This window comes from Camelus bactrianus, chromosome 2 (assembly GCF_048773025.1).
Source record: "Camelus bactrianus isolate YW-2024 breed Bactrian camel chromosome 2, ASM4877302v1, whole genome shotgun sequence".
NCBI lineage: Eukaryota > Metazoa > Chordata > Mammalia > Artiodactyla > Camelidae > Camelus > Camelus bactrianus.
This window is the reverse complement of record NC_133540.1, coordinates 110,494,596-110,518,753: the sequence shown is the minus strand read 5'-3', so window position 1 is coordinate 110,518,753 and position 24,158 is coordinate 110,494,596. Positions and strand designations below refer to the sequence as shown.

General features: G+C 36.9%; 1 protein-coding gene across 3 annotated transcripts in view; it reads right to left on the bottom strand.

Annotated features, from left to right (window-relative positions):
* The window catches only part of ARAP2 (ArfGAP with RhoGAP domain, ankyrin repeat and PH domain 2), a 149,357-nt gene that overhangs the window by 41,839 nt on the left and 83,360 nt on the right, over window positions 1-24,158 (bottom strand). For 2 of the 3 annotated variants that reach the window (XM_010962699.3, XM_045522396.2), the window contains exons 19-25: window positions 20,994-21,157; window positions 16,642-16,854; window positions 12,986-13,091; window positions 9,545-9,692; window positions 8,018-8,086; window positions 5,708-5,782; window positions 3,909-4,026 (exon numbers count right to left, since the gene is read on the bottom strand). In XM_010962699.3, coding sequence (XP_010961001.2) covers window positions 3,909-4,026; window positions 5,708-5,782; window positions 8,018-8,086; window positions 9,545-9,692; window positions 12,986-13,091; window positions 16,642-16,854; window positions 20,994-21,157 — 893 coding nt within the window. The remainder of the gene's footprint in view (window positions 1-3,908; window positions 4,027-5,707; window positions 5,783-8,017; window positions 8,087-9,544; window positions 9,693-12,985; window positions 13,092-16,641; window positions 16,855-20,993; window positions 21,158-24,158) is intronic. The other variant, XM_010962700.3, reaches the window with a different exon arrangement.

Here is a 24,158-nt window from a genome sequence, read left to right as displayed (position 1 = left end):
GTCATTTTCAGGGTGGGCATCCTTTCATTTTCCCAGATGAAATCTAAAAATAGTGTTTCCAGATATACTGCAGTCTCTCCTCTAGCTACACATAATTCCTTCCCAACCTCATCCATTCTGCTTGCCCCTCTCAGTTCAGGCCAGAGTACCAATGCCCAGAGGCACAGAGCTCCAATCCTGTGACACAAGGATACGTTCTGACTCAACCCTTGAGAAAACAAGGGTGGCAGGGAGAGGATGTCTGCCCCCAAATGAATCCACTATTCATTTTTCTGCTCTGGATCTCCTACAGACACAACAGAAACAGAAGCAGGAGACAACCAGCTGTCCAAGAGCTAACTCGGGCCTTGAGATCTCCTAGTGGTTCCTCATCTACACGCAGGAATCATTTTTCATGTGGCATACACATTTGGACACATCTACCCAAGGAGTAGCAATCCCAGTCGCTCAGGTTCAAATGCACCCGTATCTTGTTCCATCTCAGTTAGCAAGGTACTTGAAAGGTATGTTACACATCAACGCACTATGCTAGGGGTAGTGAGAGACGTGAAGGTCTAAAACATGTAGAAAATGTAAGTCCTAAAAACACAGAATCTAGGAGCCAGATCACTATTCTACAAGTCAGATTAGTATGCAGTATTATATAGATCCTTATGCAAATAATCCGAAAAAGATGAATGAGAACTATGTTCACCTAATTATCATCATGGAGGAAGGGGCTTTGAGCTGGATCTCGAAGGATGGATTATGAGGAAATAATGAAAGGCTATGTATGTATGCAGGTATGTGCTGAAATATAGTTGCTTTACAATATTATATTAGTTATATTAGTTTCACGTGTATAACATAGTGATTTAATATTTTTACAGATCATACTTTAAAGTTATTACAAAATAATGGCTACATTTCTCTATGCTATACAATATATCCTTGTTGCTTATTTATTTTATACACAGTAGTTTGTATCTCTTAATCCCCTACCCCTGTCTTGTCCCTCTTCTTTCTCCCCACTGGTGTCCACTAGTTTGTTCTCTATACCTGTGTGTCTGTTTCTGTTTTGTTATATATATTCTTTTGCTTTATTTTTCAGATTCCACATATAAGTGATAAGAGCATTTGTCTTTCTCTGACTTATTCACTAAGGATAATACCCTCTAGGTCCATCCACATTGTTGCAAATAGCAGAATTTCATTATTTTTTATTACTGAGTAATATTCCATTGTGTATACACATCTTCTTTGTCTATTCATCTGCTGATGGACACTTAGGTTGCTTCCATCTACTATGAACATTGGGGTGCATGTGTCCTTTCCAATTAGTGTTTTGGAGGTTTTTCTGGATATATACCTAGAATTGGGATTGCTGGGTCATATGGTAGTTCTGTTTTTAGTTTTTGGAGGAACCTCCATACCGTTTTCCAGAGTGGCTGCACCAATTTACATTCCCACCAACAGTGTACTTACGGTGCCCTTTTCTCCACATTCTCATCAACATTTGTTGTTTGTAGACTTTTTGATGGTAGCCATTCTGACAGGTGTCAGATAATATCTCATTGTGGTTTTGATTTGTATTTTTCTGATGATTACCAATATTGAGCATCTTTCCATGTGCCAGTTGGTCATCTGTATATAACCTCTTTGGAAAAATGTCTGTTTGGGTCTTCTGCCTGTTTTTCAACCGGGTTATTTTTTCAGTATTGGGCTGTATGAGCTGTTTATACATTTTAGATATTAACCCCTTATTGGTCATATCATTTACAAATATTTTCTCCCATTCAGTAGGTTATTTTTGTTTGTTTGTTTTCTCAATGGTTTCCTTTGCTGTGCACAGTTTTTAAGTTTAATTAGATCTCATTTATTTATTTTTGGTTTGTTTCTTTTGCCTTGGGAGACAGATCCAAAAACTATTGCCACAATTTATACAGAAGAGTGTTCTGCCCATGCTCTCTTCTAGGAGTTTCATGGTTTCAGGTCTTACACTTAAGTCTTTAATCCATTTTAAGTTTATTTTTGCATATGATGTGAGAAAATGTTTTAATTTTATTCTTTCAAATGTGGCTGTCCAGTTTTCCCAGCACAGCTTATTGAATAGACTGTCTTTTCTCCAAAAATGGATGGGTTTTAAATGGTGGAACCATTTGATCCTATCTGTGATTTAGAAAGGTAACTCTGGCAGTAATGCTGACAGTTATCTTTTACTCACAAATATGGTAAAACTGGTAACCCAGCTGCTTTCCTTAACATTAAACAACAGAAATCAAGACTCTACCACCATTGAACCATATAGTAATACAAAATTGTGCTTCACTTATGCAAAAGATTTTAATTGCATGGCAATTATGTACCAGGCCCTGTGCCAGACACTAAAGACAGGAAAAAAGTGAGTTCCTCCTTCCTTCTAAAGAGCTCTCATCAAGAAATACAAAAATAAATCTAAGTGATAGGCACTATAGAAAAATATAAGCCAGAATGCAATGGAACCTTTAGTCTGGGTTTTAACGGAAGTAAACAGGTGGGTCAGATGGGGGAAGAATAAAAGTGCATTCGGGAAACACCCCACTCACACATCAGTCAAGCACAAGAGTAGAAGTGATTGTCTATAAAGAACATGTAAAATGAGAGAAGATGGTGAGAGATCAGAGCAGCAGCAACCCACTGGAGAGGGGACAGACACAGGAAGAAGAATTGACAAATGAGACAAAATGATTCGAGCACCAGGAGGAGAATCCAGGCAGCAATGAAAACTGAGTGAACACCTTCAAAGACAAAGGACAGCATCATTAACAATAGATGGCACGGTAAGGGCAAGGCAAGTAGAGCCGGAAGCAAATCCACTGGACGTGGTGGTGGGGGGTTGCAAGAGTGATTAGCCAGAGCATCTTTTGTGAGTGGGGCAGACGGAGCCTGACTGTGGGGTGACAGTGTGAACTGACATCAAAGGACCAGGGTCACTGAATCTTGGCAATGAAAACTGAAAAGCAATGTTTTTATACAAATTAGATTTTTAAAGAATTGTGCATGATAAAAAGAAACAGAAAACCAAGATGGAATAACGAAGGACAAAGTATTTGATAATCCCATTCCATTCTAACACTGATTACAACACTCCTCATAATACATGATGAGGCAGTTTAACATCCAGTTTTAATTTTTACCTTGAGCTTGCAGGTGGCAAGATTTTACATTTGGCAGTTTGACAGCTATACTTGAAAGGGTCCCAAAACCTTAGTAGGTATCAGCAAGACAGATGGTCAAGGTACAAAGACATCCTGCATCTAATTTTTTTTTCTTTCCTAGAGGTCTTTAAAACCAAATGGTGTCATTAGAATGTTAGGCTTCTTACTACTGGGGTAGTCAAGGTGTTTTAAAAGCTCTCTTTATCCTACATCTGAGAGAAAAGATGACAAAATATTTGATCCACTCCACTAAAGATAGGTGAAAAAGAAAAATAAAAAAAAAACAAAAAATAAGCTCCTGCTAGGCTTAAAACAAAATTTTGTTTTTAAAATAATAATCCTTTAAATCAGCATTCTCGTTCTTGTTAAAAAAGCAGCACACAGGAATTAGGTGAAATAGTGGATGATGGTGGTGACATTTAGGGTGTTGTTACAAATCAAATTGTGTGTTCTTGTAAATAAGGCCTTATTTCCTGAGGCAGCAACATACATGCCCAACGCTTTGCACTATGTTTATAGTCAATAAAACAGTCTAATTACTTTGATGAGTAAAATCACAGGAGGGCAACCGCCAGTGGCGCTAACATAGATCAACACATGTGCTGAGGAAGAAGGGGATTCATAATGAGAGGTTAAGCTTTAGAAAAACATACAATGTAATGACTTGTCGCAAAAACAGTATTTCTTCATACTATCAGGAACTGAAGAACGCTGGGCGTGAAAATCACTTACCTAGCTCTTCATTTTCTATCACTTCAAATGTGGCCCAGAGATCATCTTTCGTAGGAATTATATTTTTTATTGCTAATATGTCACTAGTTAATTCTTCTGCTTCCATCACGGGAGATATCTGCAAGGGAAGCAACACTGCTTCAGGACACGTGTCAGATGCAGAGCGGCCTTGGGCTAGGCGGTAACACTCCCCCACCGCCATCTCAACATACTCCAAGTGTCTTCTTAGTACGTGTAACTAGCTTCTCTAAGCACATGGAAGGAACAGCCTATTCAGATGTTCTCCATACATTTTCATGTGAGTGTAAAAGAAAAATCATCAGCTAAGGAACTTTTTTTCCCCACCTAGTGAAAAGTGAGATCACGCAAAAGAGAAGAAGGTACCTGTTCAGAGAGACCTTCAATAGACAGCAGATGGATCCAATGATCTTGTAGGAGTAAAACTTTTCACTCGCCAGTTCTATCATTAGGAGTTTAAAGCGGCTTGGTTTATTCAGCCCAGACCCTCAGTCATACACAATTGACTGCTGTCTGCTGTGACAAAATGCCCCAGGGTTTTAGTGGTCTGTGACGTGCCCAGCCATGCCAAGTGACAGATGGTGGGGTACCAAAGTATGCTCGAGCCAGGACTTCAGGGCACAGGGCAGAGTCTGCCGTGTCAGCCTGGGGGCCAGCTCTGCGAGGGTCCCAAAGCCTTGGGCCACAGCACAGGCCCGTCCACCTTCTTCAGGGACTTTTGGGATTTTGATTTGTTTCTTCCTACTTTTGTTTTTACCAGTCTTAAGGGCATGCTGGCCAAAAGCAAGCTGGCTTTCTTCAATTAGAATTTAGTTTTAATGTTTAACAGTCAGAAGTGATTTAAGCATTAGAATATTGCAACTGCAACCCAGTTTATGTCTTTTCAGTAAAAGTATACACCTAGTAAAAAATTTCTTAGAAAAGGAATATGTTCATTTCCATTTCTCCTGTCCATTACTGATCATAAGCATCCTGCAAATATATAAATACCATAAAACATTTTCCACTACAGGTAACTCACACAGTCTATCTCTTGAATTCTATGGAATTTATTGCTCTCTTTGGAATACATTAATGACACAGTGAAGTCCATGGCTTTCTACTTAGAAAAGCCCAATGTAGTACAACCATAAAAGAAAAAACAAAATAGCATCTGGGAACTGTAGAGGACTTTAAGCAGTAGAAACATCAGTAGATGAATCATTTCAGTGATAATTGTCATCTGAATGACTTTACAATTTTTTAAGAAGTGTAGTCCTTTCCTAAAATAATAAATTACTAAGAAGCTAAACTAGTGAAAAGTCTAGGTTACAAGGGTGGGGATTAATAATAGTACTACTAGTTATTTATCAAACACTTATGTACTGAGCAGTTTGCTAAGTGTTTTACATGCAGTATCTTGTTGGGTCCTCACGTCGATGCTATGATGTAAATACTGAAATTTCCTCACATTTTATAGGTATGAAGGCTGAGGCTCTGGTGGAGTAAGTTGCCTAATGTTAAGAAGGAGGAACGGGAGGAGGAAGTATTAGAACTCAGGTTGTTTTCCAGAACCTACAGAACATCCTAATCATAACCTAACAAATACAGGATAGTCTCTCTCCAAATGACTAAAACACGGGATTCCTGGAGGATATTGGTATAAAGAAGCAAACTTGTCACGATTTGAATCGGACACGTAGAATAAAATGTAAGCAGCAATGGGAAATTCAAGATATGCAAACTAATGCTAACACTTATGATTTCTAATAGTACTCTTTACATTCATCCTTAGGACTCACTCGAATTATAATACTGCAGTCAGGCTCCTTCCTTTCTACGTACACTTCAATTAACAAATCTCCAGCCTGGGAAACCTAGAAAAGGGCAGATGTGAAGACGGCAAATTTAAGTATGTTGCAAGAGCACACAAATGATATACTCAAGACAGTTAGAAAGTCCTAGTTATATTTCTAAAGATTTTTATAATAATGAAATGAAATCAGTCCCCCTGTTAACAGCATAATGATACCTATTTTCCAGATGTGGTTGATTAAGGACAAGGAAGCTACCCAAATGATGTAATCTGCAACCACAATCACAAAAAGTATATTTAGCAAAGCAAATTAAAAGTGAAGTGACAGAATAAGGAGATACTAAAGATAAGTTTCAATTTTAATTATCTTTAGCCAAGCAGCAAGTGCTGGATTACTTGGGACACTATTCTACCCAAGACGACAGACTCCGTGACGAATACACAGGCCAGAAAATAAAAAGCATAAGATATCACCGTGTAGATTGACAGTATCATATGGAGCAGATCAACAAAGGAACGAATGAATCTATGAAAAATATTCTGAATAGCTTTTTCCAGAAATTCCCTTAAGTTATGTAACCACTCAGAAATAATATCTGTCGTTTATTTTTTAAAAAAGATCATAAATGAGGAACAACCATTCCGAAGTTAAGTTTACCTCAGAATAAAACCTGATGAGTAAATTTCTGGGGAAAACATTAAAAATGTACTTTGAAGAAGTGTTCTTAGTTATTCTGACACTACAGGCTTAGAAAAACATACTTCTAGTTTTTCTTCCTCAGTTTTGAAGCTACACAAAAATTCTAGGGAAGAAAAGATACAGTTGACAGTTTTACTTTTCCTTCTGTTTGCATAAACAACTCTCCAGGGAAGACACATTTTAAAAGTTAAAAAAGCAAACACGAAGAACTCATAGAGTGCAGCCAAAAACGAGAATAGCTCAGAAATTCAAACAGGAATAAGACATAGAGACTGTCAGAAAAATACTTCAGAGGAGAGTTTTGAATGGATTAGAGAAAAACTCCAGCCAAAGAACAGCTTTCTTCCAAACTCTTCTATTTTTCTCTCCCAATTACTCTATTTTATAGGCAATTCTTATTTTTACTTCTACTTAATCAGAAAGCATTCAAGACTCATTTATTGTAGTATGAATACAAATGATCAAACTGCAGAATGGTATTCATAATTTATCCAATAACAATATAGATAGTGTTGCCAAAGATTATCTCCTGAGCTCACACACTCCTTTATTTCATGACTGAAACTCTTTCCCCAAAAAGAACACAAGAAGTAACTGATAATGAGCCACAGTTTTTAGTGTTACAGCTACTCCTCTCGATGCTGCATTAATTCCTTTGGGTCAAAACGGAGGAAATACTTTCTTAGGGAATTACTGTCACAGTATTAGTACCTGGGGATCTAGGCATCAGGATGAAAGACTTTCCTCATCTCCCTCATATGGAGCGATAGCTCCCACGACTTCTCTAATTAGTAGTGTATATTTCAGGAATGAGGCGCACTTAGGGTTTGACTAGTAAGAAAGCATTTGTCTCATCCCCTGAGTGCATCTATAAATAGAATATTTGACCCATTTTTATTCTTGACATTGGTACTCTGAATCTACCACAATTCCTAGTTATTAAAAGAGGATTAAAGACCGACTTTAAGAAGGTCCAGTGACTATTCATCAAAGGAGGAAAAGTACCCTAGAAAAGCACAGCGCCACCTGAACACGTAAATCCAACATGATGCGACTGAGGAAAGCAAGAGAAGATCTAGAAAAGTCAACTCAAGACATGAATTAACATATGTTACAAAGAGCACTTCAGAAACATTCCCACTAGTGCAATCACCCAAGAGCATGCAAAGCAAAAGCAGAGAGGAAATAACTTATAATTTCGAACTCATAATGGGAAGAGTCATGAGAGAGACTGAATTTTCAGTTTATTCTAGTATTTCTTTTGACTTTAAATGCTTCCTCTGAAACCCACTATTTTTCTCAGTAGCACTTTTATAAACAAAAGCTGATTTTATAAAGGACGTTCTGCTATGATTAAAACTGTTTTTTCCATCTATGTTTTGGCAAATTTATATTACCATGCTTTGGCATTTTGCATGTATGCGTCAGCTGCAGAATTTCACAACTGTTTTACCTCGGCTCTTTTCCCCCATTTCTTTCATTGTGCTTCAAATACGAATTTGAAAATAAACACAACAAATACCTTTACTTACAATGAAAGGTTTTCGGTTTTTTTTTAATGTTTTTATTTATTGGAGTCTAACTATTGCTACTCACTTGAGTGTCTTTCCACTTGGTAATAAAGCTATTTTCTACGTCCATTTGTTTGACTTGGTCTTCTGTAACCTGTTTAAAATATAATTTGGGACATTCTAATAAAATACAAGGAGTGATGATACTCATCCTCACATAACCTTCTTCAGGAATTGAAAGACCAACATGTTGAAACTAAATGAGAATGGCCATGTTAATCAGCACAGGCCCACACGGCATGAGCAGAAATAAAGCCAACACGATTCAGCCTCAACTTCAGAACCTCTGATGATGATTCCACATCAGGCTGCAGGTTCCATCAGTGGAATTCCCTTGGCTGAGGCAATTTAATAAGCAAAGGGGCTGATGACTAGTTTGTTAGAGTTTACGGAGGTTGAGAGACAAGACTTATTGCTCAAACAGAAATGTTCAGTAAGTGTTTATGAAATTCCCACTGTTTGCTTAAAGTTCGATTTAACAAAACTACGTAGATAAACATTATTAACACTACAAAAAATAGAAAATAAAGAGAGCATGCAAAGCCGCACATTTTTCCCCTAAGTCTTTCATCTCTCAGCATCAGAACTGTTGCAAAGAAGTTGCTATTGATCAAAAACAGGGGACACATACAGAAAGAAATAAAAAGGAGATACAAGAGCAAAGGGAATCCAACAATTGTCATGTCCATTCCTATAAAAATTAAGACACAAACTGTGTTATTTTATTAAAATACAGTTTCTTTCCCTTGGCTATGGAATCTCATGATCAGTTATTAGAAGAATGTAAGAATTCTACAAAAGGCAACCTGTTACATTCACCTATTTGATTTCATCTGGTTGTATATATACATAGCCATGGAAAGCGAGAGTTCTCATTCAAGAACATTTAACAGAATGCCTCAAAAGGTTTTAAATGACAAGACTGAGGTGGCAGAAGCAGTTAAGCACCTGGAGCTGACCTTTGACCCAGGCCCCCTGTAATCCCCCTATGCAAATCCTGGGCTTATTGTCTCTATTCTCACTTCTTTGAACTAAGAAATCCTCCCTTTCCTAACAGTTTTCTGATGAAACATGAAAATACTAACTTCATAAAATAGCAAATTGAAGAGTCAAATAATTAGAACAGAGATGACAATAAAAACCACAGAATATTATTTCAGAATTTCTTTTTTCCCCCAATTCATGCATAATTAAAAGAAAACATCAAATGCTTTCAATTGCAAAACTGATCAGCCTGGCGTTTGTTACCGAATTTGTGACATTCATAATTTCACACCTCTAAGTACATGTACTTAATGCATACATATATGGAAGAGGAAAAAAAAAACCCATAAAAACACTATAAATAGAAACACTGTCCAACAAACACCAGATGGTAAAAAAGCTTTAAAAATAGCCAAATTGAAATAAATGGCTATAGCTTAAAAAGCTAGTTATATCTAAAAACCTAAGGATCATACAACTTTTATTTTCTTCAATCTAAAATACATACTTTTGTTTGCAAACAGTAACACAAAACTATTTTAACAAGGGCAGGATATAAAATATTTACCTCAAATATTTCAACATAATTGTTAATTAAGTCCTCAATTACATTCACTTCTTCACTAGTTTGTCCCTTAGTTTGAAACAAACAGGAGGAAAAGACCAAGGCCAAATTATGGGCATCCATGTGATTGATTTCTGAGCATTTCTGAACCCTGTTAGAGACAAGCAGAGCTTATTACAACACATTTTTATTTGAAAATTTCATAGAAATTATAAGTCTTAATACTCATTTATCCTCTTATTTTTTTTTTTTTACACACACACACACACATTGAAGGTCTCTGATATGTAAGGTGCAGTGGTGATCTAAAGAAAAATACACAGTTCTTTCTTTCAAGTAGCTTACAGTTTGTTAAGAGTATAAGTCAGAGGAGCTATTACTACAAGTCACAGAGCAGTACTTGATTGTCGCTTTAGAGGAAGGAGCCCCCCCATATTCAGACAATTCCAGTTAATGGACAACCTGCAGCTAAAGCAGAAAGGTGTGTTTGTAGAACAGCGTCAAATGACTTGCGGGACTGAAGCATAAATAAAAGAGGGAGAAGGGCAGTATGTAAGCAGAAAACAAGGCCAGAACGGTGGCTGGGAGGCAGATAGCTGGGAGTTCTAAATTCAAAGTTCAGGACTAGGTTCAACTTCCCAGAAAGTGCATATCAGGCAAGAAAAAGCCTGGCAGCATGTGTTTAGATGGTTATTCAAAATAGAATAATATACAAATCAAAAATGCAAAAAGCAATCACTTAATTTAAAAATACAATTACATTTTTCTTGGATTTCACTAAGAATGGCTTTTTACAGTGAACAGACCTGAGTAGTAAAGTACATCAGTAAACTACAACACTTGAGTTTTACAAAGAGCATTTAATGTACTCACAAATTAAGTTCAAGATGATTGGAAACAAAAACTACAGCCATCACCCCAATAAAAGGAAATTTTTACTGATAAAAATGCACGTGGACTCTGAGTAACTCACATGAAAGTATCTGTTAGTGCTATTTGTCCCTGACTGTGCATATAGCAGCATATAGTGCATATTGCCTGTCTAATTACATTTGCAAATTTCTTAAATGCATACTGAGAAAGGAAGATCAATTCTATCAAAGGAATAAAGCAAGACTAAGGTAGGTACAGCTGGCTATAAAGAGTAAAGAATCAAGTAGGTACAAGAAGAATAAACAAATATGACAGCAATATATATGATAATGTAAGAAACGCACAGTGAAATGCCAAATTGCATTGCGGAGACAGAGCAAGTGCAATCATCATATATGATTTACAAGATGCAAAAGGAATTGCAAGTTAATAGAGGAGGATGTCATAATTGTGGGTATCCCTTTTAAAACCACTTCTGTACTTTCATCATACTAGACTGTAAACATCTGGAAAATATATCCGCATGTCTGCCTCTAGAATCTAAGCATTTCACAGCGAGAGACGTGTTAATCACACTGTAGTCTGTAATAAATATCTGATGAATGGAATTAAGTAAATGTTAGTCATGGAGGAAGTGATCTGTTATCTAGGGCAGGGATGAAAGTTAATGCTAAATCAACCTGACCTTATCCAAATTGACCTCTCCAACTTTTGACGACACTATCAAACATTCCCACCTCTCTGAGACTTCCTTCTGCAATGGCATTCTCCTCTAATACTCCTCACCTTTCTTCAGTTTCTGCATCAAGTACATACACTATGTATTTTCCATTTCTTTCTTCATTTCTCTGCCCCTACGTTAGCATCCCTAAGTGTCCCATGTTCCACCAGCTTACTCTCTTCTCACTCAGGACTTCTCATCAGAAACCCAAGGAAATTGTTTCTTAAACAGTTTCTCTGCCTGTGTTCTAACCTCTTCCTGATGACAGGCATGATTATCCTACAAGAGATTGGATCAGTCACTCCTTATCACTGAAAGGAATACAATCCAAATGTTTCTGCATGACCAAAAGCGCCTTCACAACCTCCTGCCAGCCACCTACAAACCACCCCATCTCCAAGCACACCTGTTTCCTAGAAAATGTCCTTCACTCACGTCTTCTACTTATTTTTCTCTCATGCCCAGTTCATCTAACCCTTTAAATCTGAAGCATCACCTGGACCTCAACACACAATGGAGCTCTCAATCCCTCCTCTATAATTCCATGTCTTATGCTAAAATTCTCCATGTTAAAGTCTGTTCTGATGGTGCTGTGTTTTCCTAAGAAATATATAAAAGGACCTGCAGCATCCCTGTGAGTTCACACTGTGATGTCCCAGGGTCCTTGGTGCTCTCTGGGAACTGTGGACGTAAGACTATTTTTGTCACGCATGTATTATCAACTACTTCTGTTCACACGAAATCTTAATGGACATTATATTGTACAGAGTAGAAGCTAAAAATATATGTTAGTTGAAGAAAAGGATGGGAAGGAACTCACGTGAAATTCAAACATGAATTAGAAGTTTAAGAATTATGTGTAATTCACTGTTTAAAATATTAACATTCTAAACTGTATCAGCCTGGTGACCTATTAAAATCTTTAAAGAAAAAAAAAAAATCTGACCCAATGTCTCATAGGCATAGAGATAGGACTACACAAATTACAGGCTATACTTGTGTGATGCAATAAGAAAATCAGATTTACAGTAACGGAGCTTGCATGCATAAGTGGTGGCTGGAAAGGAAAGATTAAGAGAAAAGGCAAATTGTGGAGGATTTATATATATCTAAACTCCAAATAAGGTAAGCTGAGTAGAATTCAGCGTCATAGAAATTTATTCAAAGGAATATTGCATCCATGCAGGAAGCCACAGTATATTCCTTAAGAATATTTACATTGATTTAAGTTTTTGTAATTAATTCTTGCTGATAGCAAAAAAAACAACAAACCTTTCATTTCCACTTAAAAGGTTATTTTCAAACCTCATCCTTCAGATGTCCTGCCCTCCTATCCCTTCCCTCTTATCCCTCCCAAATGCAGAGGACTACATGCCCTGATATAGAAAACGTTTTTGTCGTTTAAAATTTCCTCATCTAATCAACAATCTGACACCAAAACATTAGAGTCAGGTTAGATACAAATTGATAATGAAGAAAGAAGCATGTACTGTGCTCACAGGCAGATTCCTGCCGTCAAATTCTGGTCCTAGTACTCCTTTCTCCAACTTCCCTCTTAAGTGTCTGAGAAGCTCTTGCTTATGTACCGGACGTGTTTGAGGACGCTGCACATGATTATTTCTAATTCATTTAAGACAATCTCCAGTGCCATTTATCTGACATGTATCTTAATTCCAGAAGGAGACACTAAAGTGATAGTTGATGGCAATTCCATTTTGAAACCATTCTTAAGACAGGGCGAGAGATTCACAGTCACAAGTAGAAGGTTAACCATGGTAATTTAAATTTAAGAAATAATGACTACTCAGTGTCATGTTTGAAATGTCAAGAAATTTCACGAATCCACCCACCTGTACAGGTGCTCAATTACAGCCGCCAGCGTTGCTTGGTTGACCCCCGGGAGAGTGCGTATAAATGCTCCGTACTTTTTAATTCTTTCCTTGTCATCTTGGGTGTCTGGAGGTTAAATACACACACACACACACACAAAATTTTAGGTTTAGACAAATGATCTCTATTACAAATGTGCATTATATCAGTATTTTAAAACAACATTCACAATGGTATTTCACTGATGCAGTCAAGCTCGAGGAAAAACCTTCAAACTTCTGTCATTCTGGAAAAGCATTTACGTGAACGTTCCATGCCTATACGTTCCAGTTCTCACACTCTGTAATTAAAAATGAAGCACTGTCAAAACCCAGGGTTGTATTTTGCCTTCAACTTTAGGGACTGCTGAACTTCAACTAAAAGGAATATATTCAATTAATAATACAGTAAAGTACAGATTGGAGAGATACGCCAAAAGATTTTTACTGTAGCTATGGAAAGACTTCACTGTTTGGTTATTTGAAAATGACATTTCTGATCTTTTTTCCTTGTGGAATCATAAAAATCTTCCCCAAACTATGAACCACCCCAGAGCTATGAACTGTATGTACCCCCAGATCCACGGAAAGGGCCCTTCCCCAGCCCAGGAACCTTCGACTCTTCGGAGAAGGTAAGGGCACAGGGGAAGAAGGCACGTGCAGGCCCTGGTCACTATGACGCAGACTAAGAGGAGGAAGGACCCTCTGCCTTTGGTGTGGACAGGACTTAGTTAATCACAGAGAGGAGGACGAGAAGGAAAGACGTTCCTCCACTCTCCAAACCCCAAGAAGTCAAATACTTAGGGAAACTACACAAGACGCCCAGAGTCCTAGACTCTAGAAGATGTGCAGTGGTGGTTGGGTCTAACCTACTCCCTCACAGGGGAGATAAAGGACCTCTCTTCCATCAATAACTTGCGCTGACTTTGTAAATCAAGTGTATTGCACTTGTACAGATCCTTGCGATTCCCAACTACCTCTGGAATAAGGCTTTTTCATTCTCTGCTTTGCCCTACGTATTCTATTCACAGAAGGCCAGCAGCACACTAAAGATTCTTTGAAAGTACACGGTCTCTTGTAAAGAGTGTCTGGATCCCTGGGGAGGAAATAAGCTCTGTGACACATTTTTAATGTACACTCCTATTCAAAACTGCAACTGATGGCTCCTTTGTACTGATTTAGCCCACACGTGAGATCTGTAAAAGTCAACATGGTCATACTGACTTAAATGTGCTTTGCAGATGACTCTCTAAAAGCCAGAAGGGCAAAACACCCAAATGACATTCAAAGACTATACTGTGGGCAGGGGAGAGGGGATAGCTCAGGCATAGAGTGTGTGCTTAGCATGCATGAGGTCCTGGGTTCAATCCCCAGTACCTTCACTAAAATAAATAAATAAATAAATAAATAAATAAATAAATAAATAAATAAATAAATAAATAAAAAAATACATAAATAAATAAATCTAATTACCTCCCCCCCCAAAAAAACTTTTTTAAAATAATTTAAAAAAACCAAAGACTATACTAGAAGTAAATTAAGAATTACCTATCATCCCTGGTATAATCCAAATATTTTCCCTCGTGTCATCCAGTTTCTAACTATGGAAGTAACTGCATTATTTAGCAACATGTCATGAATGCTACTACACTCATAACAAGTCATGCCAGTACAGAGCATTTTCACAAATCTCACAAGAATAAAATAGATGACATTTTCAAAATAAAGTTTAAGTAACTGGAAAGTAAAACTGAAGATAGATTTCAGGTCATAGAGGAAATACAATGAGCTATTCAACTAGCCACAGACTTCAGACAATTTAAGAACAGATCATATATCATATAAATAGGTGAGATGCTACTGTAACGCATTCTTTGCCTTGGGCACACAGGACCCAAGAGAGCTCTCCTGTGAGGTCACCCAGAGAGTTCTGGTTTATTCTTGTCAGATCCCACAAAAGGCCCTTTTCTGACAGGTCAGGGTGAGCTACGTCGGATCTAAAAGCATAGAACTTTTAACACTTTGACCCAATATTCAAATCCTTCTCCAAGTAAATTCTCAAGGATTCACATCCCAACGAAAGGTGAAACACATTCCTCTCTGACATATGCTAACATTTCCCAACTGCCTCCCCCGGTAGACTGACAACAGTAAAGACATCTTTGTCATTAAATTTGACAACTTCAGTACAAGCATATATTTGTCACAGATTTTTTGATAACTGATTTTATAATAAAGACAAATTTTTAATTCTTTGTAAAATAGAGATACTATAAATAACTTTGTGATTATAAATTACAATAAAAACTTCTTCAAACAAAAATGAGGGTGGCAAGGTAACTGGGCTTACAAAGATGTATTTTATCTATTTCCACATTTTATATTCCAGAAAATTATACAATCAACTTTTCTTGTGATGACAGTTAAACCTATTGATTTGGTAAGTATTAAGAAGCAAATAAAAGACCTCTGAACTAGGCAGTGAAATTGTGAAAAGCTTTATTTTAATAACAATACTCCCCTTTTTTGCTGACACAGAAAAGGGTCATTCTTGGGATTATTTTTCAAACTGGATATTTTGTGACATCATCTCAAAATCAAGCCCTTAAAATATACTATGTTTTAGATTAAACAAATACTTTCAATTAAAAAATCAATTTTTCAACAGAGGAACATCGTATAGTCAAATTCAAAAGTCATTTTCCAAAAAAAAAAAAAAAAATCTCAAAACAGATTAAATGTACAAGAGAAAAATATGTTACTAAATTATGGTATAATTCAATGATATATTTTAAAAATTGAAAAAAATGAAGATTCAATATCATCATGTTGAAAGCATTGCTGATATTTGGGAAATGTCTTCGGTTTATTAACAAAACAAAGATTACACATAAATCATAGGTGTGGGGACAAAGACTATAAAATAATTTGAAAAGTAAAAATACCTCTATTAGAAATCTGGGATTTAAGGCAACGTTTCCATTTAAAAGTCTTTACTGTTGTAATGTTTCTATAAAAGGAGTTATTCTGAATTAACTGATGTAAATATAGGTTTTACTGAAATCAATTTGTCTGATTAACTGATTTAATAAACTACTTTCCTAGGATCATTTCTTAAATAAGTTCTCTTACAGTGTAGAAGAGTTTCTTTTTCTTTTATTTCATTAGACAGAATCAAGAGATAATGAAGAAACGGTAAAGAAAAAAAAAAGTTGAGTAACTCTAAAAAGGTAGAATAAATGAAAAAGGAAAGTCAAAGAGCCATATGGGAAAATCATGGAAAACAAATCTTGTATTAAACTTTTCATTTTAATCTTAATGAGAAATGAAAAACCCATGTGGACTTGACTATACTACTTCCAAAGTTAAGGCAAAGTAAGCACTACGAAATCTACAGAAAACTTATTACCATAAAACACTGTTAAGCAATTATCACCGTAAATTTCTTTTGAGGCAGATAGAAACAACTATTGATGTTTGCACAATTTCTGTTCTGAGCCACTAAGTCCGTTGTTCCTTTCAATTAAATGTTCAGATTATCAAAGGAGATTTTAAAAATCTATTATCAAATGAGAAGGCAAGCCTTTATGCTGTTCTGTAGGATAAACATAATAAACATATGTAAACAGATGTATTACCCAAGGCAGAGATCCAGTAGGGATAGAGCTCCTTGGTGAGAAGTGCATCGTCAATGTCGGAGAGAAAACTTTTCAACACGCCCGTCACATCCTCCAGCTGATGTTTTCCAGCCCTCAATTTAAAGCTTCTTGCATCCTTTTTGAAACTCTCGAGGAGTTCACTTATGTGCAAAGGGTCTCCATTCTTCTGATAGATATATTTGCACCCTAAACCTTTGTTTAAAAAAAAAAAAGTTACATGAAAAAAAGGCTCAAGTCAAAATCCACTTTGATATCTTAAAAATAGAACCAATTTTTGCACTGGGATGATGCACAAGACAGAGTCATTATCCAAGACCTGATATAAACATGTATGAGAGAAAAAAGCTCCCCCCCAACTTTAGCATTTATAATGTAAACCTAATGGACACACTATCCTATCCCCAGCTTTTAGCAAGCCCTTGCCAGCCCTTCCCCCAGTTCTTGATAGCACAATTTTCAAACGTTCCTTTACCTCAAGTGCTCTGCCTTCACTTAGACTCCCAGAACATAAACTTGCCTCCAGTTTCACCGACAAAAGTGAGGCTCTCTGGTATAAATTTCCTCAACTCTCTGCACTCAGATTTGTGTATTAATTCTGTCTGTTCCCACCTTCACCTCCTCCTAGATGAAAAGCTGGGTCATGTCCTTTTCAAAATTATGGATTCATCAAGCTCCCCATACAAAATAAGAGGAGTAGCAGTGGTTAGCTGGAGGAATGATGATACAAACCCCCCCCCCCCAAATTTTAAGTCCTCTCTTGGCCCCTCCCAGCTCTCTTATCTCTCTTCGTTCCAAAACTAATCTGAGTTTCCTATGTTTACTCCTTCCCCCACTTCAAATCCCTGTTAATAATATACTTTAACCACATTATCTGGCGTCAGTGCTCAGTTCCCACTCTACTGGGACCATCTTCATCAAGAATATCAACAACACAGCCTACTTTCTAGATGCTTTTCAGTTTTTATGTAATAAGAACCCCTTGCAGGATCTGACACTCTAAATGAATCCCTGTTAAAATTCTGTTAATCTCAAGGCTTTCATGATATTATGATCTCATCTTTTATCCTCCTCCTCTATGACTACTCTTCCAGTCCTCCATTTATTCTATTATCTAGTATTTATTGATGATTCCAGGAATCCATCCTCAGTTCTCTTCTCTTTCCCACTCCTCTACAAAACTCTCTGGATGAACCCATCCATCTTGGTCACTTCAACTACTGCATGTACATTTCCACTCAGGTTTTAATTTCTAAAATTTCAAACACATACATGTACTATAATACACATATGCTACATACAATACATGCAACACACAAGCAATACTTATACATATGGACAAATTAACTCCTGCCCTATTTACTACTTCACTTCCCAATCCCAACTGGTCTTTATACACTATTTATATGGTTATTTATACGGTATATGTTGTTTCTATGGTATTGCCTTATCCCCAGTCCTTTATAAGTCAGAACCTTTCTTTCTCACTTACTGTATTAAAAAAATACTACACCACATATATTGTTCATCACACCTTCTTTATCAAAACTGTCCCCTTTTCCCATCTCATATGCTATGACTATTTTGTGCACCCAAATTCTCACGTAAAATATGGATACAGACCTCTCACTGCCTCGAGGGCAAGTTTTGAGGATCTCAATGTGATACATAAGAGCCTACATAAATTATTCTAACACTCCTGCCTCTTGTATCCATCCACTCTTCTTACACTAAGTTCTGGCCACATTTAACCACCCAAAGTTCCCTGAACAGGCAACTTCCTTTATGACTCCACAGCTGGGCACACAGTTTCTTCTTCCCAGAATCCCTAGTCTCTCCTTCTCCTAACTAGCCCCCGTTTCTTTTGAGACTCATGGTAGGTTCCATGCCTCACCCATGAAGCCCTCCATGACCACCCTGACACTGGGGGAAATTCATCCCTAAACCATGGACACCTGTATCAACCCCTGAACCTCTCTGCCGTAGAATTATGTACACTTAAGATGTAACTCTTGGCCCATTTGTTTGTCTTTGACCCACAATCTGTAAACTCCTAGAAGGCAAAGACCATGTCCTATTTTCTGTATACAGCAGCTACACAGTGCCTAGAAGAACCCAATAAGTACTCAATACATGGCCACAATATAAGAATAAGTAAATTCTACCAAAAAATATGTGACTAAGTTTCTGAGATATTATATTCCTAGTTGAATGAATTTCTAATAGCTGGTGCATAAGTTAAATGATTGTGAATTTGAATTAAATTTTATTTACATAAATTAAGTTCCCTCAAGAACCAACTTCTGTAACTCATTAAAAAAAAAATGAAACTCTTAAGAATTATATGGTAAACTTGACACTATGTGCACAAAAAAAAATGGCCTTTAGATTTTAACCCAAAGATCAGGAAGTTCAAATTGTGACCATAAAGGCTCTGAGCCAACCACCTGCATCCTATAATCACTGGGTGTTTTCTAAGTTCGTATCAAGTCTTCCCTTCTACACATGCTGGTAAATTGGGGTTTTCCTCCAGGTTTTGCTCATTAAAAAGTAAATAAATAAATAAATAAATAAATAAATAAATAAATAAATAGTCTTTTTTATTGGTTTTATTACTTTAATATGCAAGTTAATGTACCTTAAGCTAGAGCTACAAAGTAGTTATAATGTATGAAATTTAGCTGAAAACAATCTAATGCTTAATGATTTTAAATTCAAATAAACACCACAAAGAAACTTCTGATTTCCCTAGAGAAACGTTAAATTGGATACACTGGAGCTAATCAAGTTATTTTAATCATTTGTCAGCTTAAGAAAGACCTTATGCCGTTATGAAACTCACATGATGTGAAACTTCTCAATGAGGTTATGCTCTTGCTAAAGCATAATATGCATGCAGTTCATTTATACCTGCAAAATGCAAGTGCACTAGTATGGAACTACTAACAAATGGAGATGATAACCCTCTTCTTCCCCCATTTTCAAATAGATGATTACAGTTGATAAGAAAAATATAAACATACTATCAAAGGAAGGGACTTCATAGAGCAATCCCACACAATGTGATTACATACATATTTACAATAGATACAGAAGTCAAACTTGATAGATCTGAATATTAATGATAATTGTGAAGTACTTAAAAGGGCACTCTCCCTAGGAAAAAAGTGAGATTAACATACACGTATTCTAAATGTAATTTCCCAGAATTAGTTTCTTTATAGGCTTTGTTTTTTCTGCCATTGTGTTTCACATCAGTTCATTGTTAGTTCTCATACTGGAATGCATGATTTATAGCTTCATCCTTTGCCCTTCACTCTCACTGCTGAATTTTCAGGACCAAGTTCAGCAGCTGGCACACAACAGACGCTCAATAAATAAGTAACAAACTCATAACACAATGTCTTACTACAGCTCTCTCACTGATTACACCTTCTTCTCAAATTAAAACCAACCAAAGATATTTTTAATATTAGGAGAACAATGAAATGTTAATATAGCTTCCAAAATATCAGATAAATCACTTCATTTTTTTCTGCATGTACAATCTACATTGATGGCATTTATCTACAATTTAAAAGGGACAAAACTTTTTTTTTTATCAAAATATAGCTAGGAAATGCCTACCGTTTAGAGTATTAAGGAAATACGGAACAGCCAGAAGGAATCTGAAGCGTGCATAGTAATTTGAAAATAGAAATGAACCATAAAGGCATACTTTACTTTTCAGGCATATCTAAAATACTATCACGGCATATTAAATTAAAATGAAGCTGTACCATGTAGATATGAATCAAGTTGGTTTTAACCTGCAAACTATTCATAAAAATATCTGTCACAAGTAAGTCAAACTATTACAATTAATAACCAAGATTCTTAACATAAAACATGTGACCAACAGCATATTGAATGGAATAAATACACACACACTTTGTATGCCAGCCAACAAAACTAAGTTCTCTTACACATTGTCCCAAGGTTTACCACTTCTAGGAACACACCCGGGCAGCACTGAGCGTCCCTAGACTTCACCGTAGAATTGTAACCTCTGTAAAGTACAACCCCCGATCAGTTTTCAATATACATTTTACAATATGGATTTTTCTAATATGTCACTTAAATAAAAGAAGGAAAAGGTAAAAGTAATATAATTTAAATGAGCATTACTGGGAGAAGGAATGGCATTTAGCTGAACAGTGACTATATGTTTACTTTTCACTGATGGGTTTACAGATACAAAGGGCTCTCATTCAGCCCGATGGAGGTACAACTTAAAAACTGTATGAATGGTACTACGAGTTCTGGGGGTTGAATAGGAACTCTGTGCTACTTACCATACTGTGTAACAAACGCTATACAGCTGTTCACGATAATGGGGACGTCATTTTTGCTGAGCTGCTGATCTTGTAACGCACGACCATCTGTACCTGCTGCTTTTTCAATTGCAGTATGCCAGACTGTGAAATCCAACTTGGTATGCCCGCGGATGTATAATGTTCTGTAAGGTTTAAAAAGCATTCCACATTAAAAGTTTGCTTCTAAAAAAATTCTTACTTCTACACAAATTATCCGTAAATCCTTCTAAGTGTGATCTTGTCTCATCCCTCAGAAGAAAAATCCTCTGTCTACCACCAGCTTCCACTCACTCAATCCCTCTTTCCTTTGTACCATCACATCTCTCCATAGAGTCCAGAAAGTCCCCTCAACTCGTGGTCTCACTTGTCTTCCCCTTTTTATTCTGTTTCTGAATAACTGAACTGAAACTGTTCTGGCAAGCATCGCCGTGACTTCTAATGGATATTTGGGGTTATGTTTTTCAAGATTTTAGAACTGTTGATAATTTCAATTCTTAAAAAAAAAAAAAAAAAGGAAAAAGATTATCACCCAATTTGGCTTATGTAGCACAATTCTTTCTGACTTTTCCTATCTTTCTGGTCTCTCAATTTCTTCCCAAGCTCACTTCCTCTTCCTGAAAAGAAAATGAAGTTGTAACCTCAGTGCACTCACAGGAACTTCCAAAGACTCTCCAGGTCCAGGTCAGTGGTTTCGTCCCCTGTATCTAAGCTGGTAACTCCCAAATCCCTGTCTCCAGGAGATAACTGTCTCACAGATCAGATCTCCAAGGGATTGAAGAGCAAGAGCACAAAGCAGCTAAGAGAGTGGAAATCCAGTCAATTCCAGAACTCAAGTTTTAGCTCTGCACTCACTTCCTTTATGACCTTGGACAAGTTATCACCCTTGGTTCTCTTTGGTTCTCAGTTTCATCACTGGCAAAATTAAGATAATAACAGTACTTACCTCAGCACTCAATAAATAAAATATTGGTAACTAATAAACCATAATACTAGTTAATGTGACTTTTCAGACAGCTTCACCTTAATGTGTCACAAGCATGTCAAATCTTTGTTCCTCCTCCTACCAAACTGGCCCTACTTCCTGCACTTATCACACCAGAAATCTAGGATTAGTGTGTGGATTGCCCCCCACCCCATCATTGCCCCATGAACTCAATCACGACATTCCATTGATTCCCATTCCCTGACATACTTGCTCTGCCCACTCTTTGTCCCAAAACTGCCTTATTTCATGTATTTCTATTGCTCCTTGAGGTCACTAAAGCCGCTCCAAACAAAATTTCTTTCCCAATTCTCCACCTCTCTAGTCCCTACTGCTCAAGACTGCTGGAATGGTCTTTCTAAAATGCAAAGCTAATGGTATCACTTCCTGATCACTGTCCTTCTGCAGCAACTCTGGAGTTTTCAAGATTAAAAGACCTTTATGATCTGGCCCATACCTTCTCCTCCAACTCTGCCATTCCTTTATACTGAAAGAAAGAAAGAAAGGAAGAAAGAAAGGAAGAAAGGAAGAAAGAAAGAAAGGAAGGAAGGAGGGAAGAAAGGAAGAAAGAAAGAAATTCACATATTCTTGTCCTTACAACAAATATCTCCTGCCCTTTGGCTGGTTACTTCAACTCCTCCCCATTGGTGTATTCCAGGTAACCCTCCCTGACACTCCATTCCCATCTCCCTCCCTTCCTCCCAAGCTTACTGTGTAATAAGTGCCCCTTCTTATAAGTAAAACAAAACGATAACCTATGGAATGGGAGAAAATTTTTGCAAATGATGAAACCGACAAAGGCCTGATCTCCAGAATATATAAGCAGCTCATATGACTTAACAAGAAAGAAACAAACAACCCAATCCAAAAATGGGCAAAAGACCTAAACAAGCAATTCTCCAAGGAAGACATACAAATGATCAATAGACACATGATAAAATGCTCAATATCACTAATTATCAGAGAAATGCAAATCAAAACTACAATGAGGTATCACCTCACACCAGTGAGAATGGCCATCATTCAAAAATCCACAAATGACAAATACTGGAGAGGCTGTGGAGAAAGGGGAACCCTCCTACACTGCTGGTGGGAATGCAGTTTGGAGCAGCCACTGTGGAAAACAGTTTGGAGATTCCTCAAAAGACTAGGAATAGACTTACCATATGACCTAGTAATCCTGCTCCTGGGCATATATCTAGAAGGAACCCTACTTCAAAAAGAGACCTGCACTCCAATGTTCATAGCAGCACTATTTACAATAGCGAAGACATGGAGACAGCCTAAATGTCCATCAACAGATGACTGGATAAAGAAGAGGTGGTATACTTATACAATGGAATACTATTCAGCCATAAAACCCAACAACATAACGCCATTTGCAGCAACATGGATGCTCCTGGAGAATGTCATTCTAAGTGAAGTAAGACAGAAAGAGAGAGAAAAATACCATATGAGATTGCTCATATGTGGAATCTAAAAAAAAAAAAAAGTATAAATACAAAACAGAAATAGACTCACAGACATAGAATATAAACTTGTGGTTGCCAAGGGGGTGGGGGGTGGGAAGAGATAGACTGGGATTTCAAAATTGTAGAATAGATAAACAAGATTAGACTGTATAGCACAGGGAAATATAAAGATCTTATGGTAGCTCACAGAGAAAAAAATGTGACAATGAATATATACATGTTCATGTATAACTGAAAAATTGTGCTCTACACTGGAATTTGACACAACATTGTAAAATGACTATAACTCAATAAAAAATGTTAAAAAAAAAAGTGATGAAAGCAAAAAAAAAGTGTCCCTTCTTAATGCAGAATATCCACTCTACTGTCCATCATAGCAACTACTGTACCTGTGTGGATGTTTTAGCTGCTACACCCCAAACTTTGTGCAAACAAAGAAAGCACCTCAGTACCAACAGACTTTAGCATAGTGCCAGGTATTTAGCGGGTATATAATAGTTTCAAAGTTCTATCACATCGACAGGAGTCGATTTGGAAACACAAAGTAATCGCTGATGTATTTAAGTATATTTACAGCGAAGTAAAACTATTTAATTTTAATTTCAGACTGTGGAACAGCTACTTTGGATTCAACCCAAAGAGAAAGGAATGAGTTGTATGAACTCTGGATTGTTTTTGCAGGGGGAGGGG